This window comes from Eubalaena glacialis, chromosome 11 (assembly GCF_028564815.1).
Source record: "Eubalaena glacialis isolate mEubGla1 chromosome 11, mEubGla1.1.hap2.+ XY, whole genome shotgun sequence".
NCBI lineage: Eukaryota > Metazoa > Chordata > Mammalia > Artiodactyla > Balaenidae > Eubalaena > Eubalaena glacialis.
Window position 1 is genome coordinate 114,374,202 of NC_083726.1, and position 23,014 is coordinate 114,397,215.

General features: G+C 50.0%; 1 protein-coding gene across 2 annotated transcripts in view; it reads right to left on the reverse strand.

The window, feature by feature from the left end:
- Positions 1-22,797, reverse strand: part of SLC6A13 (solute carrier family 6 member 13) — a 32,137-nt gene extending 9,340 nt beyond the window's left edge. Inside the window, exons 1-7 of one of the 2 annotated variants that reach the window (XM_061205947.1) lie at positions 22,753-22,797; positions 20,065-20,271; positions 10,883-11,017; positions 7,885-8,025; positions 4,291-4,375; positions 3,580-3,712; positions 2,601-2,735 (exon numbers count right to left, since the gene is read on the reverse strand). In XM_061205947.1, coding sequence (XP_061061930.1) covers positions 2,601-2,735; positions 3,580-3,712; positions 4,291-4,375; positions 7,885-8,025; positions 10,883-11,017; positions 20,065-20,266 — 831 coding nt within the window. In that variant the 5' untranslated portion in view covers positions 20,267-20,271; positions 22,753-22,797. Of the gene's footprint in view, positions 1-2,600; positions 2,736-3,579; positions 3,713-4,290; positions 4,376-7,884; positions 8,026-10,882; positions 11,018-20,064; positions 20,272-22,752 lie in introns of those variants that run through there. The other variant, XM_061205948.1, reaches the window with a different exon arrangement.
- Positions 22,798-23,014: the final 217 nt, after the last annotated feature.

Consider the following 23,014-nt stretch of genomic DNA (forward strand, 5'->3'; position numbering starts at 1 on the left):
CCAGCCCCTGTCCTTATCGATCTACCAAAGTGCAATGGAACAAAGGGTCAGGGTGAAGGAAAGAAAAAGCGCCAGGACCCAGCACACGCTGCACTAGCGGAGTCTCCCGGGGCCGCTCCCCAGTGGGAAAGAGACGGCACTGGGGGTGGGGGTGGGGTGCCGGGAGAGGCAGCAATCCCCCACCGCACAGCAGCCTGGCCGATGAGATAAACCCAGCAGTGTCTCTGCCTGGCTTCCATTCCAGACCGAGAGCTTGGCCGAGAGAGGCACTCTGGTCTTTGTGCTGCAGGAATTTTGCAACTTTCTCAAGTGCCAGACAAATGCAGGTTGACATTGTCACACTTCCTGGGGAGCGCCAACTACTTTCCATTAGGGCTCTGGCGGGGGGCATTCCGCCTTGCAGAGGCTGCTCTGCTCACTGACATAAAGGCGGGCTTCAGCAGGAGGCCAGGACCAGCCGTTAATAAGTCTGCTCGGAAGCTCAGGACCAAGCCTGGCTCTTGGAATGTCTCCCTCCCTGGGCTCAGAGGATTCTGAAGACATCGCTGCCTGCACAGGCTGCAGCTGCCCAGGTTGGAAGGATGGTGTCCTGGAGAGAAGACTGAAAGAGGTCTTATTCCCTGCAGTAACCCAGACACAGAATTACGGTCTTTTAACTCTCAGAGTTGAAGGCGCTCTGGTCCACCTTCTTCATATTTGCCGGCAGCTATTATATAGCAAACGTTACACCTAGAACATACCTGGCACAAAATAGATGCTCAATAAATCTTTGCTGAATGAATGAGCTGCGAGAAAAACAAAGACGAGCAGACAGGACTTTGCCTTCAAGAGACCGTAAAACCTGTGGGACTTGTCATCATGCCAACCTGGATTCCAGGTGCAGGTGCATGGATGGAAAGTTCTTTAAGCTCTCTAGTCCTTAATTTCCTGTCTATAAGATGGGGATACCTCATTGGTCAGCGGTGAGGATTAGCTGAAATAAATAATGCATGTGACCCTCTTAACGATGCCAGGGCCATAGCGGGCGCTCAGCAGTTGTTAGCTAAATAGCTGGTCAGGACAAACAGAGCATCGATCACAGAAGCCATAGATCAGTTCCAGAGACGCTGGACCCTCTCTCCCTTTCTTCTTTCATTCTACCTGCCTGTCTCCCAGCCTGATCTCCAGGCGAAGGCGCCTTGTGGCTCAGCCACCGGTTCACACCGCTGCTCCAGAACCGCAGCGGCTCCCTCCTGCGTGAGGGATCCAAGCCGAACCCACACCCGGCCTCCGAGGCCTCGCCCGGCTCTGCTGCCTCGCAACCTCCTGCTTGCTGCCTGCATTCCACCACGGCACTTTGGGTCCCGCCTGCCGTTCCTTCCACGTGACCTTGGGCCCTGTTTGCTCATCTGTGCAGCGAGAAGTTTGCAGAGATGACGTCGGGGGTTTTCTCGCCTCAGCAGCTGCGGTTCTACAGTTTGGCTCCAAGGCCCGACTGCAGCCCTTGGGTCCACGCGGAGACAAGGTGGCTGCCCCTGTGTCTCTATCAGTCTCAGAAACGGGGGCGGGAGGGTGAGCTCACATCCCACCGGATGTCGTGGGGAAAGACCCCAGGCCGAGGCTGGGGAGGCTTCCGGGCTCGAGTGGTCTGCTGCTTCTGGGAGCCCTGGCAGCCGCAGGACTCAGGATGGAAGAGCTCGTAATTCGTCCGGGGGGGCTGGGAGGCTTGAGAAGAGCCACCCCAAATTCTGCACAAGGGGAGCCACTGCCTTCATGGGAACAGTCCCCACCTCGGAGGGAGCTGGGGGGCTGTTCCCTCCTCTGTTGCCCCCTCTCACCTCTCAGCAGCGACAGTGCCGCTGCCTTACTATAAAAATGCATGAAAAGCCGTTCGATTTCTGGTCCGCTCTGAGCTGGGTGTCCTTTCAGGGGCACAGCCCTTCCAGTCCAGGAGGAGGCTCCGGGAGTTGACCTCTGCCAGGGAAGCGGGCACAGGCCACAGCCGGGCCGGGCGGGGCTCTGGGCTGTGCTCACCCACGGCCTCTCCACCCTCGGCCCCCTCCTGGCTTTGCCGGCCTTCAAAACGGCTGCCAAACAGAAGACGAGACCCCGGCAGAGGCTTCTCAGTACAGGCCCTGCCGTCCAGACCCTCGGTCAGCAGACACCCCCCCCCTCCCGGAGGGTGGACCCTGAAGGAAGGGCCGGGAGGGAAGGGCCGGGGGCCTCTGGACAGCACACAGGAAACTCAGCACCAGCCAGTTGGCCCTGGGAGGGGCTAGGGGCCGTGGCCAGGAGCGGGCCTCGTGGGCAGAGGGCGGGACAGAGGGGCCAGTGGAGGGTCAGGAGAGAGAGAGTCTGCTCCATAGGAAAGGAGACGCCCAGAGGGGATGGGAGGTAGTGGGAGGGGAGAGCCTGGGGGAAAGGCTGTTAGGACGCATTTACAGCCCCCCAGAAACACTACAAAACACCACGAGGGCCTCAGGGCCCCTGGGTTCCCTGGCAGCTGTGAACCCAGGAGGGAGAGATGTGTGGAGACACCCCCCTCAGCGTGGATGCCTGGGGTTGTCCAGGAGCAGAGATGCCCAGCAGAGCACAGGGACGGCCCCATCTTTGCGTCTTACCTGGGGGTCCCACAGACGCGTGAGGTTTGGGTACAGGTAAAACTGAATTCCTTGGGCGGCCCCAGGCAGCGTCACCCCTCGAATCAACAGGACCACCAGCATGAGGTAAGGGAAGGTGGCTGTGAAGTACACCACCTGGCCAAGGGGCAGAGGCGAAGGTAAGGAACTGGGGCAGCCCCGGCAGTGGGGGGGACGGGGTGGGGCGGGGGGAGGAGCCGCCAGCCCCCCGGCAGAGGTCACCAGCTCGCCTTCTGCGCCCTCCCACTCGCCCCGCAGCTGCTCAGTTCGCGGCCTTCAGCCGCTCCCTCCTGCCCTCCCTCCCTCCGGCTCCCTGACACACACCCGGCAAATATCTGCTGAGTGACTGAGCGAACTTAGGCATGCTCCCAACAAGAAGTTTAGAACAGTGGCAAGGGTCGTCAGGGACAAAAAGCTCCGTCACATGTGACCCCTGTCCCCACAGAGCTCACAAGCTTAGCACAACCGGGCAGCCAGATTAGGAGGGAAGCCTGGTCAGAGGCCGCCAGGGCAGGAGTCCAGGAGAACTCGGGATGCCCTCATGCACTCCAGGGCAACGAGTCTCCCCAGGGTCTCGGGGTGGCTGACAGTCATGTTGAGATTAATAGTCATAACGGAATTGCTTTCCCAAAGAACAGCTGTATGAAACGGGGAGCCGTGAACCGTGTTCAGTTTGCGATGTGCCCACACGCATGGTGCATTCCAAGATCAGATTCCTCCCCACGTGTCCCTCCTGCCTCTCTCTCTCTCTCCCATTCCAGTTCCCCAAATACCAGAAGGACATACCATTGAATCCAGGAAAGGCACAGAATCAAGGAAGAGAGACACGTGAAATATTCGTGGGGTCATTCCCTCCCATCCCCGACTAGGTACAACTTGGGGAACCCCTGGGTGGCTGAGCCTCCCGGGGGGAGCAGGGTGGTCCAGGGAAGGGAGGGGCCTGGGGCCCTCGAACACAGACCTTGCCCGTGGACTTGACCCCCTTCCAGATGCAGAAGTAGCAGATGACCCAGGCGAGCAGGAGGCACAGGGCCAGCTCCCAGCGCAGGGCTCCCAGGTGCTGGATGCCGTCCGAGATCTTCAGGACCCGCCTCCTGGGGAGAGAAGGGTGAGCGGCTCCACCTGCGCCGCCGGCCTCAGCTCGTCCGGGCAGCGGAGCCGGGCCTCCCGCTCTGGTTCGAAGGCTTGTCGGCTCCTTCACTCTGATCCGTGAGGCTCTGCTTTGCCCAGAGATGGGAGTAGACAGAGAGGGAGGCGAAGACAAACTGTTCCCAGGTAGGTTTGCTCTGGCAGGCTGAGGACCAGTTTAACCCAGAGAAGGGGGTGCGAACACATATTTTCTCAACCGGAGGGTTAGGATGCTTTGATATGAGGAATCATGTTTTGGGTGAATGCCGGTATTTGGGGGAGGGGCAGTAGAAGCAACACACATGCAGCCGCAGGGGAGGGCGGGCCCACATGGGGGAGCGACGCAGGCCCAGCGCGAGGAGAGCCCCGGGAAGAGTCCTGCCCTAACCACAAATACAGGCGCGGCGGGAAAAAGCCACTCGGGTGCCGGCGCCACCAAAGGAGGAGGCAGAAACTCGTCCCCTGCAGCCCGTGGGGTCCCCAGCCCCGCGCCCGTCTGTGGGACACGCCGCCCACACTGCGATGGCGAAGGGGCCGCACTTACTCCCAGAACTCGATGACGGGAGAGGTGGCGTTCTCGGAGCTCACGTTCACGGAGCTGCTGGGCCTCTGGAACTCCACGCAATGCTCTGCCGGGGGTTCAGGGCGGGGCGGGGGGCGAGAGAAACGTCACCGGCCAGTATGTAACGTGAGCAGAGAGTGGGGCGGAATTTCAGGAGACTGGGAAGCAAGGTATCTGGGCTGAAGGTGCCTAAACAAAACAGCCTCATAATAAAACACAAAACGAAACACATAATAACCTCAACGAAGCCACTGCACCCTCTCCCACGTCTCCGGGGTGGAGCCGGGGCGGGGTGGGGTGGGGGTGGGGTGGGTGTAGCACATGCTCATTAAAGCACCATCGGGCGGCCTCAGGAAAGATGCCTTGCATGCCATCAGCTTCAAACATACGAATATTTCTGGGCCGCTGTCCTGTAGAGAGTGGCCTTTGAGGAACGACCTTTGAGGAACAATAAGGATGCCTTCCGGGGAAGCGACGTAGCTGAGGGCTAAGAGCCCAGGTACAGATCAGAAGACTCTGGCTTGAATCCCTGCCCCCCTCCGGTTATTCGCCGTGTGGCTTTCTAAGCCTCACTTCCGTGGTCTCTAAATGTACACGAGGGGACTTCCCTGGTGGCGCAGTGATTGGGAATCCGCCTGCTGATGCAGGGGACGCAGGTGCGAGCCCCGGTCCGGGAAGATCCCACATGCCGTGGAGCAACTAAGCCCGTGAGCCACAACTACTGAGCCCACGCGCCTGGAGCCTGTGCTCTGCAACAAGAGAAGCCACCGCGATGAGAAGCCCGCGCGCCGAAACGACAACCCAGCGTAGCCAAAAATAAATAAATAAATAAATTTATATAAATAAATGTACATGAGAAGATCCCAGTGTAGGACTGATAAGTGGAGTAAATGAAAAGGAGACTGCCCGGCACTCCATAAATAGTGGCTCTTAATTACCCATCTGTGACTATGGACTTTTCACAAAGAGTGTTCACACTCTTCTTTACGTTTTATTAGGACAATAATCCTGGGAAATATCAATAAAGACAGAGAGCGTTTTCCCCACTGTACACACGAGAAAGCTAATCCTCTTAGAAATGGCCCGTCATCGCTTGTCTGTGATGAAGTGAAGGCTGGGATCCAGCTCAGCAAATTGTGTATGTTCCACCTTCAGAAAATCTGGGATCTGACCCTTCCCGTTACAGGTATGACCACCAGTCTGGTGCAGGTCACCACGGCTCCCGGCTCCCTGATGGGCCCAGTTTCTGCTCTTGCCTCCAGAGTCAAATCTCCAGAGAGCAGCCAGAGCGGCTTTGCTCAAACTTCAGTCATGTCATGACTCTATGTCATGTCCCAGTTCAGAAACCTCCACAGGGTTTCCCATCACACTCAGAGAAAGAAGCCCAAACCCCATCATCCCCTCCAAGGCCCCATTCCGTCCACCCCTCTCCTACTGCCCCGCCCCCGCCCACCTGCTCCAGCCACACCTGCCCTGCTGCCCCCCGGATGCCACCCCACTTCTGTACTGGTGCTTCTCCTACCTAGTGTCTGCCTCCACACGCCCTCCTCCTTCAGAGCATGACCCAGCGTCACCTTCTTAGAGATGCTTTCCCCGAGGACCCTATTTAAAATTACACCCCAACTCTAAGATTCCCAGTCTCTCCTCCCCGTTTAGTTTTCTGCACAGCAGTGACTCTAGCATGACACATGGGATGCACTGATTTTGTTTCTGGTCTGTCTTCTGCCGCTAGAATGAAAGCCACGAGGGTAGGAGCTCTGTTTCTGCACCTCGCATGTCCCCGGTACTTGGAACAGAGCCTGGGGTAGAGCCGGGGCTCCACACACATCTGCCGAACCACGGGGTATTAGCGGAGCCCTCTCTCCTCCAAACCAAGTCACTTTCCTTGAAGCCTCAGCACACCCAAAAGGGCTGTTTCTTCCGGACAGGATGGGATGTCCTGTACTACTCAAGACGCTAGGCTCCGAGGACTCCAGACTCACCAGGAGAAATGCCCAAAATGTCATGGAGCCAAAGCCCTGGGTATTGAATTTGCCTCAGAGATGCTCCCCCTGCCAAGTCAACCAGAAGCACACAGGCCTGATGATGGCCTGAGGCCAAGCCCCTGGGCACCAGAAAGGCAGAAACTTTCTACAAGAGGAACTGCACTGAGACCTGGATAAAATCCCCATCTGAGAAGCTGGTTGTCAGGGCGGATCTTAGTGCACAGAGAAGAAAGAAAGAGAGAGAGAGAAGGGAGGGAGGGAGGGAAGAAGGAAGGAAGGGAGGAAGGAAAGAAGGGGGAAGGAAGAAAAAACACATAATAAAGAAAATATTAGAATAAAACAGATTTTAAAAACTTGATTCATTCCATGAATATTTTTTGAGAGCTCATGATGCTAAGTGCAAAAGGTGTAGAGATGAAGACACCATTCTTGCCCTCAAGATCTTGCAACAAACAGAGGAAAAGCGGGGTGAGTGCCACAGTCAAGGGCCGGGGCCAGGGTAGGCACTAGCAGACACACTTGAGAAGAACCTAGTAGATCTTGGGGTGTCAGGGGCGGTACCTCCAAGATTTAACTTTTCACTTGACAAGCAGTGGGACAAAGTGGTGACAAGGGAATGAAAGCCTGGAGAGACAGCATAAAATATGAGGGTGGGGGGGACCTTGAACACCAGGATAAACATGCAAAACCACTTCCCTGGCAAGTGAGTAAAAGATTCACACTCTAGCTCAGAACTGAGTAACTTATCTGAACAAGAAAACATTCATCATGGCACAGGTAGGACCTCACTGACAGGCATGAGAGGTGTTTGGACATTGGAGCAGGACAGTGTCCCCCTGCGCGGTCCAGTAGGGCAGTGACCAGCCACGTGTGGCTATTTACATTAAATTAATTTAAATTAAATAAAAACTTTAAAATTCAGGTCCTGACACGCATTAGCCGTGTTTCAAGTACTCGATAGCCACATGTAGCCAGTGGCTACCATATCAGAGAGTACAAATGACATTTCATCACTGCAGATAGTTCTTTTGGACAGCACTACCCTAGAGATTTTTAATTTTTATTTTTAATTTAACATTTACTTTCAATTCATTAGACTTAGTGGTTCTATTGCCATAGAGGCTCTTGTCTTAAAAGAAAATCATGGGAGAAAATTAATTGCTATGGTAAATTATATTGATGCCATACAAAACAGCTTATCCCTGGTTAAATCCAGATGACTTGGGAGTTGGAAAGACCTAAAATAGTATCAGAAAGAAGACATGAAGAACAAATAAATGAGAAAACAATATATACATATATCAAACTAACCATATTTCAAATCAAAATCCATAAAGGGCTAAACGGCACAAAAAGAAGTCAGTTCTATCTTCATAATACATTGATTGAACACATGAATTTTTTTGAAAAAGTCTGTGATATTTTTCCTGTGATGCTGGTGGACCCTTGCTCTTATCTTTGACATAAGACCTCCGTGACCTCCTTGGCAGATTTCTAGCATGTCCCAAGGGAAGGATGGGGCCTGGGGACCAGGATATGGGGACAATCCCTCTCCTGGTCACTGCAGCAGAGCAGGTGGAGGTGACCTCACCTGTGTTCCAGTCGTGGCGGCAGCTCCCCCAGGGCAGGTCGATGGTGAAGCTGCTGAAGAGGTAGAAGAGGGCCCAGGCCAGGACGATGATGTAGTAGATGTTGAGGAGGATCACAATGGTCTGGGAGGCATAGCCGATACCTGGGCGGAGGCAGACGGGGCTGGGGACACTGGGCAGGTTTCTGGCTCCGCCCACCCCTGCTCAGGAGAGGGTCTGTTCTCCCCTGGGAGTGTCCTGAGACACGGGGTGTGGGGTCTGGGCTCCTGGCTCGCCGCCCCCTCCCGTCGTGCAGCCCTCCCAGGCCAGGCCGGGCTTCCTCCCGTCTCCTGCTGCCCTGCCCCGCTGCCTGTGCACTCTCATCTGTATGCTGCAAGCTCACTGATTCTAAGCTATCTTACAAATGCATAAGGCTAACTCCGAGATTCCAATAGCTAATGTTCCCTGGAATTCGTCTGATATATGTCTGAAATGTAAAAACACGCGTTAAGGGACTTCCCTGGTGGCGCAGTGGTTAAGAATCTGCCTGCCAACGCAGGGGACACGGGTGCGAGCCCTGGTCTGGGAAGATCCCACATGCCGCGGAGCAGCTAAGCCTGTGTGCCACAACTACTGAGCCTGCGCTCTAGAGCCTGCGAACGACGACTGAGCCCGCGAACCACAACTACTGAAGCCCACGCACCTAGAGCCCGTGCTCCGCAACAAGAGAAGCCACCGCAATGAGAAGCCCGCGCACCGCAACAAAGAGTAGCCCCCGCTCGCCGCAACTAGAGAAAGCCCACACGCAGCAACGGAGACCCAACGCAGCCAAAAAATAAAACTAAAAAAAAACGTGCGTTAAAAGCAGGAAGAGACAGTCCACAGAGGAGCATATGCACACAGTGAATGAACACCCTCAGAACACACCCACCCTCCCTCATAATCGTAGGTGTGCAAAATGAAAAAGGATGAGCTCCATTCTGCATCTGCGACACTAGTGAACATGTTTACAAATGATATAACTCAGTGATTTCCAAACTTGTCCACATAGTAGTAGAATTACCTGGGACTATTTTAAAAATTCCAAAGCCTAGACCAGACCCCAGACCGATTTAATAACAATCTCTGGGGGTGGGGTACAGGCCTCAGGATGTTTGGAAGGTCCTGGGGTGATTCCAGCGTGCAGACAAGTTTGGGAACCAGGGATATAACTCAGAGCTGTTGAAGATACGGAGGAAAGACGCTTACTCAAGTCCGGTGATGTGTACGTCAGCATAACACTTCCATAGAACAACTTAATAAGCCAGGTCAAGAGACATCAACTTGGTTGTCCATTTGATCCAGTGATCCTAATCCTGGGAATTTATCCCAAAGAAATAACTCCAAAAAAGGGGGGTAAAGGCTACCTCTACAAAGATACATGATAGCAGAATATCAGTTTATCAGTGATTGAAAATAAGCAAAAAGCCCAGAACAGAGAATTGTTAAGTAAATTATGATATATCCCTTTGATGGAAGTTTATGCAATCACATGATTGTTGTGTAAAAAATGGAAAATAACACTAACTAAAAAACAGAGGGACTTCCCTGGCTGTCCAGTGATTAAGACTCTGCACTCCCAGTGCTGGGGAGTGTTCAATCCCTGGTCGGGGAACTAAGAGCCCACTTGCCACACGGCGTGGCCAAAAAAACCACAAAAACGACAGAAACAGAAACTGTGTATATTTCATATTAATACATGTGTAAACTTTATATATAGAGAAAGAAATATGAAGTAAATCTCTCCAAACTGGAAACAACCCAAATGTTCTTCAGTGGGTGAATGGTTAAATAAACCATAGGACATCCATCCACACCATGGAATACTGCTCAGTAATAAAAAGGAATGAACTATTGATACAAGAGCAATCTGGGTGCATCTCAAGGGCATCATGCTGAGTGAAAAAGCCAGTCTCAAAAGGTCACATACTGTATGATTCCATTTATATAACATTCCCCAAATGACAAAATTACAGAGATAGAGAACAAGTTAGTGGCTGTCAGAGGTTAGGGATGGGGAGGGGAAGGGTAAGTGTGACTACGAAGGGGCAACAGGATGGAGATCTCTGTGGTCATGGAACAGTGGTGGTGTTTGCACGAATCAACACAAGTGATAGAATTACACAGAATTATACGCACACACACACAGGCAAGTGCATGGAAACCGGTGAAATCTGAATTAGGTCTGTGGATTGTACCAATGTCCATATCCAGGTTTTGATATTGTTCTATATAAGGTTTTTACCATTGAAGAAAATGAAAATGTCACTGGGTGAAATGTACACGTGACCTCTCCGGGCTACTTTTGCAACTTTCTGTGAACATATAATTGTTTCAAAATGGAATCTTAAAGAAAATCCTATAGAGAGAGAAATATTGAAATAAAACATCCTAAGTTTTAAATAGCTATTGTGTCAAGATGGTAGAATTAAAAAAAATTTTTTTAACATCTTTATTGGAGTATAATTGCTTTACAATGGTATGTTAGTTTCTGCTTGATAACAAATTGAATCAGCTATACATATACCTATATCCCCATATCTCCTCCCTCTTGCGTCTCCCTCCCACCCTCCCTATCCCACCTCTCTAGGTGGTCACAAAGCACCGAGCTGATCTCCCTGCACTATGTAAAAATGTTATCTATCTATTTATTTATTTGGCCATGCCACGCAGCTTGTGGGATCTTAGTTCCTTGACCAGGAATTGAACCTGGGCCCCTGGCAAGTGAAAGCGCAGAGTCCTAACCAGTGGACCGAGAATTCCAAAGATGGTAGAATTATTAATGAAATTTTTTTCTCATTAAAATTCTCTTTTTAGGGAATTCCCTGGCAGTAATTCAGTCTGGGGCCCACGGTGGAAGGTTTGACATAAAAACACAGAGTCTTATCTGCATCAGCACTGCCGATAAACCACTCAGTTATTCCAAACAAGTTTTGTAACCACTAGTGCAGAGACTCTGGAGTCCAGCACAGAGCTACTCACCCTCAAAGATGGGGCAGATCTTCCTCCAGGCTGTGATGCCCCCCTGGCTGGTGTACTGGCCCAGTGCTGTCTCCAGGAGAAAGACAGGAATGCCACAGGTAAAGAGGAAGATGAGGTAGGGGATGAAAAAGGCACCTGCGGGTGGGAAACAGGCTGTCCATTACGTGGCACTAGCCTCCTCGTGGTCCACGGTCATCTCCCCCCATTACCACCCCACGCTTCCAGTCAGAATCCCGGGGATGGAGACTGCGCAGAACGGCGGGGACATCTGTCTAGATGTCTGGAACCACGGCAGAGGTCAAGTGTCACCAAGTTACTTAGGACCTAGCCAGTCACTTTCTTCACTCTGAAGTTTCCATCTATACCTTCCAAGGTTTGCTCCCCATCAACTTCAGTTGCTGCCTAAATAACACAAAGCTTGTGACCATAGAAGAAGCTCATTGAATCACAGATATCCAGGAGCATTCCCACAGCCCACAGTCTATAATTTTTGTCAAGGAAATGATTGCTCTCAGTGTTAGAGAGGGGCTTTTAGCAGACTGAAATCAGATTTCCCTTAGTAATCCTTTCTGCTTCTGTTTTCACAGTCATTGCCTGAGACAAGTCTACTGATGCCAGAAATGCTGGCATTTGCTCCACCATAGACCTCTATCTGCTGGCAACTGGGCAGGGGAGTTCACAGGATAGAGTCCCAGGGGGAGAGACGTGCACAGAGAGACCCAAGTGTCTGCAGAGGGTCCCCTACGAGCTTGAGTGCTGGTCAGCACATGCGTGTGAGGACACTACCCAAGGAGAGGAAAGACTCCCTCAAGAAGATAGAGCCTGCTGGTGCTCACGCAGGGCTGGGAACATTCCAAAGACTTAAGGAAGAAATGACACCAATTCTATGCAAACTCTTGCAGAAAATTTAGAAGCAATTCTTTCCAACTCATTCTATGAAGCTAGTATTACTATGATAACAAAAGTAGATAAAGAAAAGAAAACTATAGATCAAACTTTCATGAACATAGATGCAAAATTCTAAACAAAATTTTAGATATCCAACAATATATATCCAACAATATAGAAAAAAGTAATACATAGTGGAGTTTATCCCTGGAATACAAAGTTGTTTTAACACTCAAAAAAAAAAATCAGTGTATCATATTAATAAATTTAAAAAGAAAAACCATATAATCATTTCAATAAATGCAGAAAAGTATTTGACCAAATCTAACAGCCATTTCTGATTTAAAAAAAAAAAACAACTCTCAGCAAATGATGAATAGAAGGGAATAAAGGGCATCTACAAAACACCTACAGATAACATCATACTTAATGGTGCAAGACTGCTTAACCCCTAAGATCGAGAGCAAGACAAGGGTGTCCAGTCTTACTATTTCTTACCACTTCTATTCAACATTGGTTCCATCAATATTGATTCTAGTCAAGTCAAGAAGGCAATAAAAGGAATTAAAAGTTATTCAGATTAGAAAAGAAGAAATAAAACTGCTTTACTTGCAAATGACATGATCGCCTATGTAGAAAATCCGTTGGAATTTAAAATAGTCAAACTCATAGAATCAGAAAGTAGAATGGTGATTACCAGGGTCTGAGGAAGGGCGAAACAGGGTGATGTTGGTCAAAGGGTATAAAGTTTCAGTTTTGCAAAATGAATGAATCCTAGAGATCCACTGTAACCATAGTGCCCATAGTGAACAATATTGAATTGTTTTCTTAAAATTGTGCTAAGAAGGTAAATCTTATATTGTGTTCTTATCACACAAAAAAATTAAAATGAAAAAAAAGAGGACAGAAGGAAACTTTTGGACGTGATGGATATGTTTATGACATTGATTGTGGTGATGGTTTCACAAGTGTATGTTTACCTCCGAACTCATCAAGTTGTATACATTAAATGTGTACAGCTTTTTGTACATTAGTCATACCTCAATAAAGTGTATTTTAAAAGAAAAGAAAGAAAATCCTTTGGAATGTACCAAAGAGCTGCTAGAATAAATAAGTTAGTTTAGTGAGGTTACAAGATATAAGATCAGCATAAAAAATCAATTGCATTTCTTCTACTAGCAGCAAGCAATTATAAATTACAATTTAACAAATAATACCATTATAACAGCATCAAAGAGATGAACTATTTAGGAATAAATCTGACAAAAGATGTAAAAGATGCGTACACTCATAACTGCAAAACATTGCTGAGAGGAATTAAAGAAGACCTAAATAAATGGTGAGGCATACCACGTTCATGGGTCAGAAGACTCAATATTATTAAGATGTCAGTTCTTCCAAATTAATCAATAGATTCACTGTAATCCCAATCAAAATCCCAGCAGACTTTTTTGTAGAAACTGACAAACGGATTCTAAAGTTCGTATGAAAATGCAAAGAACCTAAAATAGCCAAACAACTTTGAAAAAGAAGAACTAAGTTTTAGGCTTACCTCTACCTTATTTTCATATTATTATAAAGATACAGTAATTAAAACAGTGTGGTTTGGGTGTCAAAATAAACAAATAGATCGATAGAACAGAATAGAGTCCAGCAACAGGGCCATGCACATTTGGACAACTGATTTTTGACAAAGGTGTAAAGGCAATTCATTGGAGAAAGGATAGTCTTTTTAATAAATGATGCTAGAACAAGTAGATATACATACACACAAAAAATGAATTTCAATCCATACCTTCATTTTATACAAAAATTAACCCAAAATGGATCGTAGACCTAAATGTAAAACCTAAAACTATAAAACTTCTAGAAGAAAATATATGAGACCTTGGGTTAAGCAAAGATTTCTTTCATGTGATATCAAAAACATGAGTCATAAAAGAATAAATTCATAAACTGCACTTCATCAGAATTTGAAACTTCTGCTCTTCAAAAGACATTGTTAAGCAAAGGAAAAATATAAGACAGAATGAGAAAAAAAATTGCAAAATGCATATCTGATAAAGGACTTGTATCCAGAATATATAAAGAAGTCTCAAAATTCAATAGTAAGAAAACAAACGACCTATTTTTTTTTAATGGTCAGAAGATTTGAACAGGTTTTCACCAAAAAAGATATGTGGGCTGCAAATAAGCACATGAAAAGATGTTCAACATTATTAGTCAATATAAATTTAAGTGACAATGAGGTAATGTTGCACACCAATTAGAAAAGTTAAAATTAAAAAGACAGACCAAGTATTGGTAAAGTTGTGGAAAAGCTGGCACTCGGATACGCTGCTGGCAGGAATGTAAAAATGGTACAACCATGTTAGAAAAGTGTTTGGCAGTTTCTTAAAAAGTTAAAAGTGCACCTATCATATAATCCCGCCATTCCACACTTAAGTGTTCACTCAAAGGAGATGAAAGCATATGTTTATACAAAGATTTGTACACAAAAGTTCTTAGCAGTTTCATCTGTAATAGCTAAAACCTGGAAACAACCCAAATGTCCATCAACAGGAGAAGAGATAAATTGTAGTATATCCATATAATGGAATACTACCCAGCAATAACAAGAAAGGAACTACTGAGACATGAAAAAGATGGATGAATCTCAAAGTAATTATGCTGAGTGAAAGAAGCCAAGTAAAGTATATACTGCATGATTCCATTTATAGAAAATTATAAGAAATGCAAACTACTGTATAGTTTGGAAACAACCTGGAAAACTAGGCCTGGAAACGACCTAAGTGTCCCTCAACAGATGCATGGATAAAGAAAATGCTATATGTGTAATGGAATATTATCCAGCCATAAAAAAAGAAGGAAATTCTGCGTTTTGCAACCACATGGATGGACCTCGAGGGTATTATGCTAAGTGAAATAAGTCAGACAGAGAAAGTACATACTGCATGTCTTCTCTTACGTGTGGAATTCATAGAGGCAGAGAGTAGAACGGTGGTTACCAGAGGCTGGGGGTGTGAGAAATAAATGCGGAGATGTTGGTCAAAGGGTACAAACTTCGTTATAAGATAAACAATTTCTGGGGATGTAACATACAGCATGGTGGCTACAGTGAACTATGCTGTCTTATATAGTTGAAAGTTCTTAAGAGAGTAGATCTTAAGTGTTATCACCACCAAAAAAAAAAAAAAAGGTAATTATATGAAGGAATGAAGGTGTTAACTAACCTTATTGTGGTAATCATTTGGCAATATATACATGTATTAAATCATCATGTTCTACACCTTAAACTTACTATCCATAATATATCAATAAAGCTGGAAAATAGTTATATTTTTAAAAAACAAAACAGGTTTTTGGTTGCATTGGGATGGGGTAGCAGAGGTCAGGGGTGGGAGAAAGGGCAGGAGGAAATTTGGGGGAGTGACGGATACATTCATTATCTTGATAGTGGTGATGGTTTCAAGGGTGTGTACCTATGTCGAAACTCATCAAAATGTACACTTCAAATGTGTGCGAGTTGTTGTAAGCCGATTATACGGTCATAAAATTGCTAAAACAAAAGCTAGTGGGGAACGGGCTCCTCCAGCTCTTTGCCTCTGGCTTGTAGCCCACGCATCCGTAATTCAGGCGCTGAAGGAAACGCTTGGCAACCACAAGGGCAAAGAAAGGTCGCAAACAATTCAGGCACATGAGTAGATAAGTCAGTCCAAGGCTTGTTGGGCAGGAGGGGGAAATTAGGGAAGAGAGAACCCAGTAGCTGATATAAACAGTCCGGCTGGGAGTTGGAAACATCGCAGAGAGAGAGAGAAGATGGGGGGCAGGGGGGAGAGTTTTCAGCCTGGCTCAAGCCCCTCCTCCCCATCTTTGTGCCACCAGCTCTTCCCCAATGAACCGAGCCAATGTTTAACCGCACTGGGTCCGGTGGTCAGTCTGTGCCCCTCCCCCTCTGCCTCCTTGAGTGCCTGGGCAGCTGGCCAGAGGGGACAAGGTCCACACCCGCCAGGCTGAGTCACTGGCCCCAAACCGGGGAGGGAGTTAGGGAAGAGACAGAGCCCAGGAGGGACCCAGGTGCCCACCAGGGAGTCCTGGGGCACTGCCTCTTTCCCCACCCAAGCCCCAGTCACCACCGCTCAAAGGTGGAGCCAGTCCTGGAGACGGAGGATGGAGCCACAGTTATCTGCTCCCCCAAACCCCCCGTTTAGTCTCCTTGCCCAAATTCTAAAATGTCCTGGCATTTTCCCCCATGGGATGGGAGAGACCACATGCCCATCCTGGAAAGGAATCATTCTGCTGGACACCCTTCTCAATAGGAACACATTCTGTGGCGTCACCTGTAATGCTCCAGGTGACATTTTTTTAAGACAAACTGACGATATGCCACATGAGCAACACAGCAGTGAACGTGCATGAATATTACGTGCTGTACTCAACACTACTGGACCAGTACTTGGCATTGCTTCATTAACTAAAAGTGGTGACCCATTGTCACGTACTCATAAAATAACCATGATTCTTACATGAAGAAAAACACTCCTAGCTTCTCTTCGTTCTTTGGTATATCTATGGACATCCTCAAGGCAAACGGGGGCCATCTAATGCCCTTGACATTGGCGTCCCCATGCTCTCTCTCCCTGACATCCAGAGGTGGGCTTTACTTGGCTATGGCCCTTCCCTCTAAGATCCCAGCTTTGAGAGGTCCAGCTGTGGTACACTCTGCTGTAGCCTCACACGGGGTCTCCAGCCCCAGGCAGCCTGGGTGTTGGGGAACTCAGTTTGCCGGTAGCCGGGGTCCAGGGAGCTGGAGAGCTTCCGGCTGAAGGCCCAGGTTCTAAAGCAGCCAGGACCTGGGTATTTGGGTAGAGCCAACAGTTATGTGAGAAAGAAGGACATCAAGGAGACTCCAAGATTCTTAGCCTCGTAACCAGTCTGCTTCCGCCCTTAGTCCCCTGCAATCAGTTCTCAACACAGCAGCCAGACAGACCACGTGCAAGTGTAAGATCGGCCCCTCTGCTCAAACCCCTGCCCCGACTCCCCATCACTGGAGGGAAAGCCAGAGTCTCACAGTGGCTGACAAGCCCTGGGTGACCTGCCCCCCCAAAGTGACTCCCCTCCTGAGGCTCCCCAAACACGCCAGCCAACCTCCTGCTTTAGGGCCATTAAAACCTCTGTTTCCTCTGCCTGGAGCACTTTCCCCCTAATAGCCACGTGGCCGGCTCTCACTCCCTGGCAAGACTTCACTCTAATGTTCTCGGTGTGGTCGCCCCCAGCCCCCATCCTGTAGCACTCGGGGACTTCTGACATGCTATGTAATTTTCTTGTTTACTGTGTTTATTGTTTATTGTCTGTCTCTCCCCAGCCAGAATGTAAGCCCCACAAGGGCAGGGAAGGGGTCTGTTCTGTTTATAGATGATCACAACAACACAGAATAATTCCTGGCAGGTGGTGGGTCCACAGTAAGTCGCTGTCGTTGGGTGACACAGTCCGGGCTTGGTTGGCCTGACTGTAGAAAGCCATGGGGAGGGGGGCGGGCAGGTGCTGGGATGGACTGGCCACAAGGCCTGGACGGCAGGGAGGGTGCTTACCTAGGAGGTGGCTGAGGCAGGCACCCCCTGCACCCGTCTCCTGATGGATGCTGATTTTAGACAGGCTTCTTGGTACCACTTTCTCAGCATCTCTGGTTTTCGACTACAGTGTTTCACCGTTTCCCTGTTCCTCTATCATATGCTTGCCTCAGCCCTTTCCCTGCTCTGGGATTCACTTCTATTAGCATCTACCAAACGTTAAAGCTGGAAGGAACCGAAGAAGATATCACTTATATTTTTAGTTTGGAACTGAAATTACGCTTTGGGGACGTTTTCCTCCCAGACTTCCCCACCAAACAAACATTAATGATAATAAAGTCCCAAGTTTATCCCCCCCAGCCAAGCACAAAAGTGGCCACTTACAGCTATGAAGTTCAAGAAAGGGCCCAGAAAAAGCAGGCTGATAACACACGTGACCCCGCGTGGTTCACCCCGTGACCCCAGCATTCTCCTGCAGAACCTGCTCAGAACTTCCCTCTCACCCCCAGGAGTCCCAGCCCCAATCTGAGAACCACGGGTTTAAATAAAATCACTAAAGCAGGAGGATGGGGTCAAACCAACCTAGACGGTCTCCGTCCTCCCCACCCCCCTTCCCCGTGTCGGCAGCGAGGGGTCCTGTCATAAGGAGGCCTCCGTCCCCTCTTGACAAAGAGACGAGAAGGTGACGAGATGAAGGGTGGGACCCGTGCTCTGGGGCAGGGACGAGGGGGTAAAGGGGACAGAAAGGTTGAGCCTCTGGGAACACCAAAACCCGGAAAAGCGGGCCTGTCTGGGTCCCTCTACAGGTCACACGGGTCCCGGGTTTGTCCCCTTCACGCTGGCAGGGGCGCCTCCCGCGTGTCTACCCGGTGGCCCTGGGTGACTCATGCCCTTCAGAGCAAACCCGGGCATCGGCCTCAGCCCTAGAGCCCCTCCGAGCACTTCCTCCAGCTGCTGTTGTCCATCAGGGAAAGAGAAGGGGAAGCCTGAGGCCTTGTGCCCTATCGGGGAAGAGACCGGGGTGGTGGCCTAAGGATTCCGCGGACCGTTCCATGAGCCCCGAAACGGCTCGTGGGGACCGGCGTGCTGGAGGGCAGGCTCTTCCCGGGCACGAGGTGGCCACCCTCCTGCCTCTGCTCCCCCTCAAGCACCCACGTGAGGAACTCTTGCTCCTGGCCTGCCTTTCCCCCGAGACACGGCCACACCTCCCCGGGCCGCACAAACCTACACAGGGCCGCGAGGCGGAGCTCAGACGTAGGCCTCCCCTCGACAGGATGACCCCGTATCCCCTGCCCAGGCCCTGCTCCCCGCTCCTTCCCCTCCTCGGCCCAGTGGTTGGCACCAGGCCTGGGACCCCTCTCCCACCTCTTCGTGCCACTCCTGCTAATTCCCCAGCCAACCTCACCCAATTCCAGAGAGGCTTGGGGAAAGCGGCTCACCTCCTGATCTTCCTGCCATGTGAGGAGCTAAGCTGGTCACCGGGTTCCAGACACAGAGCCCCGAGGCCCGGCTTAGCCCCCAGACTCCTCCTCCTCCCTGGACAAGCCCCATCTCTCTGCCCTCAGGCCTAAATGTCTGAACAAGCCGGCAGAGGGTCCAGGGCTGGGTCAGGACCTCCCTCCTTCCCTCGCAATGCCAGCCGAGCAAAGTCCTGCGGCTTCAGGCTGCCGGCCAGAGAGTCTTGTGGAGAGGGAACACATCAGCCCATTCCCACCCCTCTGGAAAAATACAAGTTAACCTCCAACCCCAGGGCCAATCCCCGGTTGCCACAATCCTGAGAGTAAGACTGTGGGCTCAGAGCACCTGTGTGCTCGCCCCCTTCCCATGCTCCCGCTTCCACCCTGCATCGTGGGCTTTCTCTCCCCAAAACCACTGAGACTGGGCTCACACACGGAGGCTCCCACACCCCACAAAGGGGCAGGTGTGGCATTAGGGTTCCCGCCAGGCCTCGTGGCCCACAGAACTCCCACCCCCTCGGCCTGTCCCCGTGACCCACCTTGGCGTTTCCCCTCCTCTAGCGCAGGCTGCAGCCTCCCCTCAAAACCAGCCCTGGGAGCCCAACCCCGCTAAGCTGTACCCACCAACGAGGGGACCTTCCGAACCCACTGCTCGGCCAGCGCACTTCAGCACCTGGGAAACCCCTCTGGGGCTCCCCAGAGGCCCAGGAGTGCCTGAAGGAGAGTCGCTGGCGGGAAAGTGACCAGCAATAGGGGCAGCGGAGTGGCTGCAGGGCCTGGGATGGAGGAGAATGAGAGGCAGGAAAGACCCAGGAAAGAGAGTTCATGCTCCCCTCCCCACACATTTCAGTGGGAAAATCTTAAAGGAAGAGCCACTGGTATCAAAGGTGACACATGGGGGGACACATGTCACAGAGCAGGGGGAGGACAGGAAGCCACGGCTACGGAGTCTCGAGACCTCATGGGACAGTTGGGCGCCGACATCCTCTTCAGCACAGCTACCGTTCATGAGGCCCTTTGCACATGTGACCTCTACGCGTTACAACAGCCTATACCCATGTTTCTCTGAAGCCACAATAGGGACCCCCCAGGAAGTCGCCCCTCTGTCTAGGTGTCTCTCCTGCAGTGCCCTGGGCAGCTTCTAAGGGTCTTTCCAACTCCAGTACCCTCTGCGTCCATGGGACTCCCCAGAGGGCAGTAAGTGCATGAGATGGAGACAGCCTTGGGTGTGGGGGGGGGGGGGGGCGGGGGACGCAGTGGGTCTCACCTCCCCCGTTTTTGTAGCAGAGGTAGGGAAACCTCCAGACGTTGCCCAGCCCGATGATCTCGCCGGCCACGGCCAGCACGAACTCCAGCTTGTTGCTCCACTGGCCCCGCTGCAGGGCGCCAGCCTCCTCCGCCTTTTCCAGGCCTGGGCACATTGGTTTTGTCTCTCCATTACTGGTTGTGCTCGAGACCCTGCTATCCATTCCACCTGGAAGACAAGCAGGGCGCTCCGTTACTGCTGGGAAGCCTGGAAGGAAAGCTGCCCCCTTCCTTCGCCAGGAAATTCCTGAGGGAATAGAGCCCTGGAAGAGATGATCCTACTCCTGTCCGCAGATCCACGACCTCCTTAGCCTCTCTTGCTGGTAAAGGCTGGGTAAGAGCTGCTGAGAGTATATATTCCTTTCATGTGTCAGGAGGAAACTGCTGACCCTGAGCCACAGACACTGCTCCCCTAGAAGGTTCCTTGGGTGGGGCTTGTGGACATGGGGTGTTCCTGTGCCCCCAGGTCGTTGGAGTTCCCCCTTCCAGCCTACAACCAGCTTCATCTGCATTAGCATGTGCCTCCGTTTCTCCATTCCACGTACTGGGACAGTCACAAGGATAGGAGTTGAATGTATCCTCAAAGTCACCAATTTCCCTTTTGGGTATTTACCCTAAAGAAATAATTGTGATGGTTGGTAAAGATTCAGCACTGAGGAAGTTCATTGTTCATAACAGCCAAAAATTGGAAAGTATATAAATGTTCAAAAATGGTAAATAGGTTAATAAATTATGGCACGTACAATGGACTACTATATAATCATGAAGAATTGTGTTGCAGAAGAAAGTGTAGTGAAATGAAAAGTTGTTCACAATGTATGAAGTGAAAAGTTATGAAATAGCACACATGACATGATTATGCTGGGAAAATACCTTATAAAGCATTCGTATGCATGAAGATTAGGATATCCACCAGTGGATGGGCTATAGGCAAGTTTTCCTTATCTATATTTTCTACATCTTCATCGAAGAACACGTTTTATTTTGTAACAGGAGAATAAATGCCAGTGTTTTTGGATCCCTGCAAGGGGGTGAGAGTGGTTGAGCTGCACCAAGTGCTCTGAGTAAGATGAGCTGACCTTCCCTCCATCGCCATCTGAGAGCAACGTAAGACAGAGATGAACTATGGGCTCCTTTTTTTTTTTTGGCCACACGATACGGCATGAGGGATCTCAGTTCCACGACCAGGGATCGAACCCGTGCCCCCGTCCCCGACTGGGAGCATAGAGTCTTAACCACTGGACCACCAGGGAAGTCCCAAACTCTGGGCTCTTTTTCTTTTTTGGTGGTGGCCAGTGCACGACTCTGTTAAGTAGAGAAGACAACATAAAATGAATACAGAGCGGTAGTGCTACACCCTTCCTGGCCCTTTCCTAGACTCGTACTGGGATTGAGGATGAGATTGGATGTGGTCCACGTTCAGTGAACAACTACTGTAGACTAAGTGCTTTACATACGGTTATTTCGTTCAATCCACACAGCTCTGAGATGTGAGCAGTATTCCCTCTGCTTTATAAGCAGGAAGCTGCAGTTCAGAGAGGCTGGGTGACACGGGTGCAGCCGTGTGGCACAGCCGGGACCTGAGCCCATGCTGTCTTGCTTGTTCACTTACCTCCCTCAGTCACACTGGCTGGTGGGTCTAGTGTAAGCATCCCCGACTGTATACGGCGGCTCCCTCTCTGGAGAAGTGGGTACACGCACTTCTTTGTACTCCCCAAGAAAAGTTCGCGTGAACACCACTTTCTCGCAGGAGCCCCATCTGGCCACAGATTCTCCTGTGGCTCTGCCTTCCCAGCGGGGCTTCCCCGAGGGATCCAGAAAGTCAGAGGGAGGTTAGGAACATATTGCATATTTGATAAATGAATAGGCTTCAAAGACTGTGGGTTAAGAAGGAGAAACCCAAGCAGCTGGCCCTCAGAAGCTTCCCCAGTCCTTTTGAGACGGTCTCCTCATGTCTTGTGCAGGTTCTGGGGCTGATGGATGTCTTCCAATGATAAAGCACCATCTCCCTCACTTCTCTATCCCCCCAGACCCTAGAAGAACAGACCCCTAGGGACCCCTGGGTCCCTTAGCCGTGCTGGGTACCAGTCCTCAGAGGCAGCATCGTGCAATTGAAGGACAAGCCTGGGTTCAAATCATAGCTCTGCACCAGAGACCACACGACTTCAAGGAAGTGAATTAATTACTCTGAGCCTCAGTTTGTTCGTCTGTAAAAGCGAGGGTGACGGGAGACACTTAGCCATGAAGATTAAATGAGGATATATATATATATATATATATATATATGCACTTCATAGTATAACAGGCACTCAAATTTTTATTTTCTTTTAATCCTGTCAAAAGTTTTATGTTCTTTCAACTCTCAATCTTGTCTCAGAAAAGAAAGCCTTGATTTTCTTAGAAGTAAACCCAAATGTCTTTCCTCTCCATCTGGGGTTCTCTTTGTCCAAATCACATTGGCCCTTAAATCAGCAGCCACTGAAGTTTCAGAAAGTCAAGAAAATAGCATATAGTCTTTGCATATCACACATAAATGTCATATTTTCTAGGAGAGGATCCAAAAACCCTTTGATTGTAGGTCCCATGAATCCTACCCACCTACAGTCTGAGACCCAGAAGCAGGAGAAAAAGAGAAGAAAATAGCACCAACCTTAGTGTAGTTGCTACCAGAGGTCCTGTCAGAGGGGAGAAGAGCTATCCAGGGGGAAAGGGAGGTGCTGGCTATTTAAAGTGTGGTTCCCACTCCTCCGGCACTTGTAATTCTAAACTTGGCCCCGCCCACATTCCGCCCTCCTCCCCTGCTCCCCTCCCCTCCCCTCCGCTCTGCACAGGCACTCACACACACTCACACACACACACACACACACAGACAGACACACACACACAGACACACAGACACACAGACACACACA